Below are 10,000 nucleotides of genomic sequence, written 5' to 3' on the forward strand. Positions count from 1 at the left end.
TAAGGGTAACATGTCTACAAAGTGCAGCCAACATAACGGATTAATTTTTCAATATTGCACCTTGTCACAATTTTCCACTTTTGGCCAGTCAGGGGCCCCCTGGCAGTTGGGGGCCCCTAGGCTGCAGCCATATCTAGCCTGTGCGTTAATCCGGCCCTGCCCACACTAACACTCCTACTGCAGCTAGGGCTGGACTGGGGGAGCCCTGGCCAGGGCCCGATTAAGATGGCCTGGGGCCCCTAGGCTACAGATTGCTGTGGGGCCCCCCAGGAAGCAAATTTTGCGACAAATTGACATTGACAGTGTCATAATTGCGTGGTAGGAATTAAGGATAGCATGTCTACCAACTCTATTTAACATGACAGATGAATTGTTCTATGTTGTATCTTGTCATAATTCTGCAATTTTTCACTTCTGACCAATCAGGGGGCCCCTTGGTAGATGGGGCCCCTAGGCTGCAGCCATATCTAGCCTGTGCATTAATCCGGCCCTGGCCCTGGCACTTTTGGCTGAAAGGAGTACAATGTAGGATTACGTACACTGTAAAAAAAAATAATAATCTATATTTCACTGCTGTAACACTAGTATACCTTACTTGGAAAAAACAGTTTATCACCCGTTGAGCAGACGGGCACTTTTGACTTAAAGGGCTACTATGTAGGATTACGTACAGTAGTTAGGATTACGTGTAGTTTGCGTGGTGCTTGTGGCATGCCTGTCTCAAAATCTACACCATCATGAAAAAATGTTGTTTAAATAAGCTCGCTGTGAAAATGTTTTTAATCACAGATTGCCAGAAGTTGATACAAATCTGAGTATGGTATATAATGCGATTTTTCGTCTGAAAAGGGTTTCCAACAACACTAAAAGCGGACCACTCTGTCAAAAGATACATTTGGGGTTCTCTGACAGTGGACCGTGAAAGTGGTCGCAAGAGCTATCGATCACTTACTAATGACTCAAATAAGCATCGGCTGACTTCGGGGCAGTGATTAAACTTGTAATCCTACATAGAGCCCCTTTAGAGGAGCCCCTCATAATAAGCGGCACAGAGCTGACTCAACGGGAAACTTTTTTTTCCACATTTCTGAAAATAGGAGCCCACGTGGGTGCATGGCCCACTGGGAAATGCCCGCTATGGCAGATGGCAAATCCAGCCCTCATTGCAGCTAATGGGTTGACTCCCATATTGGTGTTGTCCGGCAGAAACCTCATATCTCCATCTTTCAGAAACTAATTAATTATTTGTTAAATTATTTTTTAACCCTTAGTGGTTTCTTTTGCCTTAAGACATGTACAAGTTTTTATCTTTTACCTGACATGTTTCGACGGTGTTACTTCCGTCTTCATCAGAGGGTCACTGTGATGTTGATGAGTGACGTGCTTTAAAAACAGCTGATGTTGTTGTGGAGGTGTGACCTCCCTGTCAATAATGACAGGTTGGTCACACCTCCTGCTGTTAGAGTTGTTCTCTTAGGATGGTGGTCCAGGTGTGTGAGAGCATGTAAGCCCCCTCATCCCTGTTCATGGTACTTGGGCTACGCTTTCTGATTTTAAAGCACATCACTCATCAACATCACAGTGACCCTCTGATGAAGACGGAAGTAACACAGTCGAAACATGTCAGGTAAAAGATAAAAACTTTTACATGTCTTAAGGCAAAAGAAACCACTAAGTGTTTAAGTTAAACAGTTAGACATAATGAACCTAATTCATATATTTTTTAACCCGTTAAGACACAGCGTTATAAATTTGCTGTTACCAGAATGGCAATGGCCATGTCATGGAGCAGGGTTTCCCAAACTGGGGTGCGTGCACCCCTGGGGATGCGCGACCTGCTACAAGAGGGTGCGCGAGTTGAATAGAGCAATGGCTGAGATGTGGGTTTTTATACAAAAATTAAGGAACATTACGTAGTTTGTAATTGTTTCTTGGTGAATTGTATGCTGGAAGGATCCAGCTGAAGTGTCATTTATAACTCCTAGACGTGTTATGCAACAAGTTCAGACGCGGAGTGGCCGTCGGGAGATCGGGGACTTGTCCCGGTGGGCCGTGGCCGTGAAATGTAAAGTCGCAGCCTCCCTGCATTCTTCTCCGGCCCTGAAGTTTTGAGGTTGGACCTATATGCACTGACTTCCCAATTTCTACTTCCCTGTTTTTCTGCTTAGCTGACTATTTATACCGTATACAGACGGCAATACCTCACTGACGGTGTCAAACAGTAAATTGGCCACACCCCTTCTCTACTGATAATTTTCATACACCGTAGATCGCGGAAGTTTACAAGATCTTAGTAACACAGTTTCGTTTTCAGTATTTAAATAACCTGTGATATGTAGATTGGTTACCAAAGGATGGAAATATTAATAAATTATGATTTATTTTCCGATTTCCACACGACTGTTACAGTTTACAGTCTTTCCAGTCCAGATTCACTTGCTCTGTGGTTATTGAATTGGGTTACGAACAGACTCCACCAAGTGGTAAGGAAGAGAACTGCACCTGGGTTCTGCAATGGGTTTTGTTTTGATTTGTTAGAACTACTAGTGTATCTCCTTATAGTCGAAATAATATTATTATCATACATATATTTATATGTGGTACATTTAGGATGTAGCCTATGTCTGAAGAAATGGAACAAAATAATTACCACACAAGATTCTGATGTGACCAGTGCTGGGTGTGTAGGCTAAACTGTGGATTAAAGTAGAGTGATTGCAAGAAACAAAGACATTTGCTGCGACGAAGTCAGCGTTTTAAGGTAGGCCTACACCGTTTGGTTATACATTTTGTTGACTTGTGGTTGTGCTTTGAAGTAGCTAGGTTTGGCTTATTTGCTGCATGGTGGGTTTATTGCACAATGTAGACAGACTTTTTGTAAGCTATAGGCTACTATACTATATTTTGTAAGCCTACTCTTCTAAAAATCCCCACACTCAAAACTTTGTGCCCATGCTCATCCTGTCTTCCTTAAACGATATTTCAATTTCAAACTGTCAAAATGACAGTGGGGTGCACATTTGCATGGAACAGTAGCGTGATGTAGCCTAACCTAGTAGGCCTATGAATGCTTTGGACTGTGATGATGGCTCCAGTGGTGTAGTCTACTTTTTGAAGTGGGTATACTGTATATTTGAGCATTTTTTGATGTGTACTGTATATATTTGTGCTATTGTAAATAATGGATCAATCAATTTTAAGTGGGTATACTGTAATCCCTGAAATCCCTGGGTGCGTATACCTGCGTTTTACGTAGACTACACCACTGGTTGTGCATTTCATCAAGGTGTAGGCTAAATTCTCCAATTCAGGTCGATATTTTGACAACACTAATGTTCACATGTAGTACGACTGGCGATTTAGTGGCTTTTGTCTTTTTGGTTAGGAAACCATGTTGTTCGCTTTGTTTTTTTTTTTTTTTTTTTTTTTTTTAAAGAGGGCCGCCAAGGGGAAAATTCTCCCGGTGGGAAAAGGTGGGCCACTCCGCCCCTGAACAAGTTCCATTAATGATGGTAAAAAAACGTCAGGTATATTCGAAATGAGGATTGCCCAAAATGTGCGGCTGTGCAACATTTGCTTAGGGGGTTCGCGGACAACATTGAAATGTAAAATGGGGTGCGCAGGGGGGAAAGTTTGGGAACCGCTGTCATAGTGCATTACTAAAAGGTGTTATGTCATAGTACTGTAGTACAATGGTAGTTAACTTTTCAATGACTATTACAGCGTTCCACTGGAGGTATATGAGTTCATAGATGATTTAAAACCCAGTTTTAATGATGACATTTTTACTTATTTAGAAAAAGTTGGCTTTGAAAAAAGTAATTTAAGATACTGTATAAGAGAAAGGGGATACACAACGTTTCTCCCCGTCAGTGACAATATGCAGAACGATGCATAAGCTATGCAGTATGGTACATCCAGTTTCCAGTTTCCAAGTATTCTCTGTGTGTGTGTGTGTGTGTGTATGTGTGTGTGCGTGTGTGCGTGCGTGCGTGCGTGTGTGTACACGTGTGTGCACATGTATGAGCGTGTGCGTGTCTGCAATGCACCACATCAAGTTTCCAGGTCCACAACGAGTATGCAAGCATGCAGTCTGTAGTTACTGTTTCAACCCCATGGCACCTTTCTCTACTGCCGTTGGCAGGGTTGCCAGATGAGGCCGATGATTTCCAGCCCAAAAAATGCTCAAAGCCCGCCTAGAAGCACAAAAATCTCGCCCAATTCTATTGATTTCTATGGCAAAAATTGGGCGGGTTTTTCTGCTAAATGCCATTTTTCCCGCACACGGCCATCCTAAGCAGCCCAATTGGGCGGGAAACAGCCCAATCTGGCAACACTGGCCGTCGGGATCTTCTGCCTGACTATACAGCCTGAGTGACATTTTGGCAAAGTGCTCTAAATTAAACATTTACACTACTGAGGTTTGAGGAGTCCATTGTATGGGGTTAGGGAGGGAGATGATGGCAAGATACCGCAGACAACAGATTATTTAAAATGGAAGAAGAGGAGAGGGGGGAGGGGTGACAAGCGAGGAAGATTATAAGCAGACCGCGAGACATCCTGAGAGACGGAAAGACAGAGAACGATATAAGGACACAGAGAGAGAGAGAGAAAGAGAGAGAAAGAAAGAGAGAGAGAGAGAGAGAGAGAGAGAGAGAGAGAGAGAGAGAGAGAGAGAGAGAATGGTGTCAGAAAAGAGAGGGTGTGAGAAGGATTCTAGAAGCAGCCTCATAACCAAAAAGCAGAGGTGGCCAAAGTAAAAGTACAAGTTTAAGTAAAAAAACAAAACCTGCCCTACTAGTTTCCTTCCAACACAACTAAATTCACTGAGATAAATAGAAATCACAAAAACATAAATAAAAACACACATAATAGCTGCACAAATCTTATACAGTATGTAGAAAAGACGAAACTTCACACTTTCATAGAATGTGCCATAAGGATATGAAAACATGAGAACACATCCCATGTACAATGTATGCTAAAGCTGGGAACACTGGTGACTGGCTAGAGTCCCAAGGAATGGGCCATTTTTTTGTCTTGGTCTTTTTCTATTTTATTGAAGACAGGACAGTATGAGAGGTGGACGGGAAGTGAATGGGGAGAGATATGGGAAGGGGTCGGCAAATGATCCAGGCCGGGAATCAAACTCGGGTCGGCCGCATAGCAGACGAGTGCCCTACCAGTTGGCCACGGCAGGGCCGAATGGGTCACTTCTCTAGTGTAGTAGTGACATAATAAGTGTTGACCATATAGGCCATATATGGATCACTTTGTGCATTTTTTTTTTACATACACTGTATTTTTCCCATGGAGAAGAAGGAGGGAAATAAAGAGGAGAAATCAGAGAGAAAAGAGGCCGATGTGAAGAGAGGATGGCAGGGGAATATATACCCCTATACCAGAGATTCTTTAAGTATAGAGATATGCCAATGTAATAGGTTGCTATGGGCACCTAACATGACCAGGTTCCGGTCTGCCTAAAGGGGCGTGTCATAATACTCCTAGCATTGAATAGAACAGTCCTTAGGTCTGCCTAAAGGGGGATTTCCCCCCACTCCCCCTCCCCCTTGCAATAATATAACCCGGAAAGAATGGGCCAACGGAACCTCTCTCTCTCTACTCTCTCTGGCTATACCACTACTATCCCCATATGCTGGAATTAGGGTATAACTACAAATACCACTCAATCAACTGTTTCAACACCTGAAAAAGAACACGTTTTTCAACCTATAACAAGTGTCAATTAAGAATTTGACTAGGCTATTCCTGGCACACTGACTTCAATTGTGTGGGGGAAATAAAGAGGAGGAATCAGAGAGAAAAGAGGACGATGTGAAGAGACAGGAGGGCAGGGGAGCTGGTCAACAGATCAGTAGTTGCGCAACACTGGACATCTCTTCTATTCAGTGTGTCATGATATCTCATGAGAAGACACTGACGGGATACAAACGAGCCATAGCACTGTGTGTGTGTGCATTTGTGTGCGTGTGTGTGTGTGTGTGTGTGTGTCTGTGAGCAAAGGGTTGAGACGAAGAAAGGGCATTGGAATTCATCCACTCACTTAAGTGTGAACTTGGTGTGTGTGTGTGTGCGTGCGTGCGTGTATGCGTGCATGCGTGCATGCGTGCATGCGTGCGTGCGTGCGTGCGTGCGTGCATGCGTCCGTGTGTGGCCAAAGGAATGAGAGCTGGGGTGTGTGTGGCCAAAGGAATGAGAGCTGGGGTGGAAAAGCTTGTCCCTCAGGGCTGCCCACTCTGTTTTGCCAACTCGATAAACACAGATCAAAGATAAAGACTAAACGTGTGTGTGTGTGTGTGCGTGTGTGTGAGAGTGTGTGTGTGTGTGTGTGTGTGTGGGTGTGTGCGTGCGTGTGAGAGAGAGTGAGAGAGAGTGAGAGAGAGAGAGAGAATGTTTGAGTGTGTGGATTTTTGTGTGAGAGCTTTGGTGTGTGTGTGTGTGTGTGTGTGTGTGTGTGTGTGTGTGTGTGTGTGTGTGTGTGTGTGTGTGTGTGTGTGTGTGTGTGTGTGTGTGTGTGTGTGTGTGTGTGTGTGTGTGTGTTTTGAAGGCATATACGGTACATTATATATATGTATATCTGCCCGGTCATGTGTGTGTTACCCTTTGGGGGGACACTAGGGCTGATTCACCAGACGATGTGCGGCCACTGTGTGTGTGTGTGTGTGTGTGTGTGTGTGTGTGTGTGTGTGTGTGTGTGTGTGTGTGTGTGTGTGTGTGTGTGTGTGTGTGTGTGTGTGTGTGTGTGTGTGTGTGTGTGTGTGTGTGTGTGTGTGTGTGTGTGTGTGCGTGCATACGGCTGTATATGTGTGTGCATTACCTGGGCCCTGTGGGGCGGCGCTGGCGATGAGAGCACTTCATCAGGGTCTTGTGTGTGTGTGTGTGTGTGTGTGTGTGTGTGTGTGTGTGTGTGTGTGTGTGCGTGCATACGGCTGTATATATGTGTGTGCCAGTTACCTGGGCCCTGTGGGGCGGCGCTGGCGATGATCCATTTGACGAGGCAACACTTCATCAGGGACTTGCGTGTGATGCGCGGCCGCTGCCACTTGCCCCCGTCCCGCTGGTCCTCCATGCCCTCGTCCTGCCCGCTGGCATCCCCCATCAGCGTGCCTGTGCCCGTGCCGTCCACTCCCTTGCCCACACCCTTGCCATCGTTCTGGAGAACACAGAGACAGAGGGCGTTACTTTATACTAGAGATGCACCGGATCCTGATTTTTAGCATCCACTGCTTAAGATCCTGCCGGATCCGGAACCGGATACCGGATCCTACGAAAGGGTTGAAACACATAGCCTACTCGCACACGTTGGCCCTTTTTATTACGTTGGCTCAAAATATTTTTTAGTCTCATTGGCTTACTACCACACTACCTACACTACCCGCTTCCAAAGTTCTTTTACTCCATCCAGCAATTGGGGTTGTGAAAGACTGACTGAAAAACCTAGGCTAGAGATGCACCAGATGCTGATTTTTAGGTAACTGCCGGATACCGGATCCACTGCTTAAGATCCTGCTGGATCCGGATCCTGTGAAAAACCCTATTATCCTGCCGGATCCGGAACCGGATCTTGGATCCTGTGCATCTCTACTTTATACCAGGGGTGGGGAACATATGTTTCGAGCGCCGCTTAAAGTCGTTTTATTCGGCTCCCGATATCATTTTAATATTATGCAGCTTCTCATGAACTATGACATATTTTGTAAAGGAATCTAGAAATTACATTTGCAATACAATTAGTTTATACTCAAGGGACCTAGAGAGGCGAGGTCTGCTTTAAAGGTGGCTGCCTTTAATATAGACAAGTGAAAGGGGAAATCCTGGGGTGAATTTCTCAAAACCAAAATTGCTTACTACATTAGCTACTTTGTTGTTTCAATGCATTTTCCCATTGGCAACTACCGAAGTTCCTAACAGACTAACAACTTCTCTTCTGAGAAACTCACCCCACTTTTGTGTTCATAGGACGGCCCATGGAGGACTTTTACAGCCCTTGGAGGAATTTGAAGTGGCCCCTTGAATGAAAAAGGTTCCCCACCCCTGCTTTATACACATGTACGGGTCAATGACATTTCAGCAGTTGCACACGACTGGGGCGGCGCAACGACAGCCAGTGCTACTATTGTATGGATTTTTTTTGTTTTTAGTGGACTATCTAAGAAGCATATTCATTGCAGCATATCAACCACCAATTACTAATTCATTTATGGATGCAGTTGGATGAAGTTGCACCACCATTTGGGACGTTAGTATCCAAAAAATGCAGGAAATATCAAGTAACCAACAGCACAGACCGACTTACCAAGACCTAGTAAAACTCAAGCTGCAACTGATCTGTGTCTGTGGTCATATACTGAAACAACCAAGCAGTCACAACAATACAAAAGAAAACCTCTAGACAGAGACGCACTGGCACAGATATGTCAAACAAAACAACCAATGACAGAAGCACAGCAGCAAGTCAAAAAGCACTGCCAGACTATGACAATATGAAATAACATTTATACGGTGGCCCTGAAGTGTCAAACAAAACAGCCAATAAAGAAAACACAAAAACAAGTCATAAGACCACAAAGCCAGACCATAAAACACAATGGCAAACACACTATTCACACTGCATATGTATGTATTCATGAATAAAGAAACTGAATTTACGCATATCCATTGAATGCTGCAGGTTAAATATGTTTTGAGAAATGGGAGACAGGAGTGTGGTCCGTGATCACATTGTCAGCAGGTATGGGTATTTCTAAGGGCTTCACAAGAACCAACTTATAAAACAGAAATTTATTTGATTTAATGCAAAAAAAAGCCTTGTTCTATCAGCCCTTATTGCATAATGCCCTTTGTGCATTGGGAGTTTCTCTACTCTGACACCTTCCAGCATAATACATTTCTAATTCACCCTCACAAATTTCAAGGAAATCAAAAAGGATTTTTAAACTCAAGGTTTCCAATATGAGATGCAATAACGTGCCAATTGCAGCATCACAATTGCAGTACAAGACGGCTAAAAAGACAGAACCAAGATACTGAAATATGGATGTATCTATTCTAGAGAGTCTACATAAAAGAAGCTCAGTCACTATATATCACATACACCACTATACCACTACTATCCCCATATGCTGGAATTAGGATATAACTACAAATACCACTCAATCAACGGTTTCAACACCTGAAAAAGAACACGTTTTTCAACCTATAACAAGTGTCAATTAAGAATTTGACTAGGCTATTCCTGGCACACTGACTTCAGTTGTGTGGTTTTTTTTTTTTTAACATTTATTTGGCGTGGTGGCTCATGCCTTGTTAGAGAATTAATCCCCTGGCCCAGTGATTCCCAAACTTATTCCTTGCGCACCCCCTTGTACATTTCAACGTGGTTTGCGCACCCCATAAGCGAATGTTTTGGTGTGCTGATGACCACTCAAATATGGCTTCACTGCATAAATCATTGCATGTTATGCAGAGTGATTTGGGGAATCCTGATTTCCAATGAATCTGATGTTTCTTCCAGCATACAATTCACCATACAATTAAAAACTAGGCTACTTAATATTCATTAAGGATGTATGAAAACACACGTCTGCAATTGCTGCAATTTAGCTCGCGCACCCCCTTGTAGCAGGCCACGCACCCCCAGGGGTGCACGCACCACAGTTTGGGAAACCCTACTCTGGCCTATCCACCTGTCATGCCTGCGCGAATCTCAAATTCCAAGCCCTCTGTTCGCAATGGGAATGCAAGCTGATATCATGCCATCTAATCTCCATGCTAAGTCATCCCAGGACCAAGGCCAGCAAGAGCCAAATACTGTATGTGCTTATATACTGTACTCACCAACCACTCGGGCAAACTATTGAATGGGGAGTCAAATGGAATCGAAAAGGAATTATTTAGAAAGAGAAACGTTGTACCTGATTGCAGCTGCGATCTTTGAAAACCTTCCAATTAAAAGACAATCCTGGAGCACAGTTTTGAG

The 10,000-nt window shown here is 43.9% G+C and overlaps 1 protein-coding gene across 1 annotated transcript in view; it reads right to left on the reverse strand.

Moving 5' to 3' along the window:
• Nucleotides 1–10,000, reverse strand: part of LOC134457780 (calsenilin-like) — a 71,092-nt gene that overhangs the window by 33,667 nt on the left and 27,425 nt on the right. Inside the window, exon 2 of the mRNA XM_063209752.1 lies at nucleotides 6,976–7,174. Coding sequence (XP_063065822.1) covers nucleotides 6,976–7,174 — 199 coding nt within the window. The remainder of the gene's footprint in view (nucleotides 1–6,975; nucleotides 7,175–10,000) is intronic.

This window comes from Engraulis encrasicolus, chromosome 11 (genome assembly GCF_034702125.1).
Source record: "Engraulis encrasicolus isolate BLACKSEA-1 chromosome 11, IST_EnEncr_1.0, whole genome shotgun sequence".
NCBI classification, from domain to species: Eukaryota; Metazoa; Chordata; class Actinopteri; order Clupeiformes; family Engraulidae; genus Engraulis; species Engraulis encrasicolus.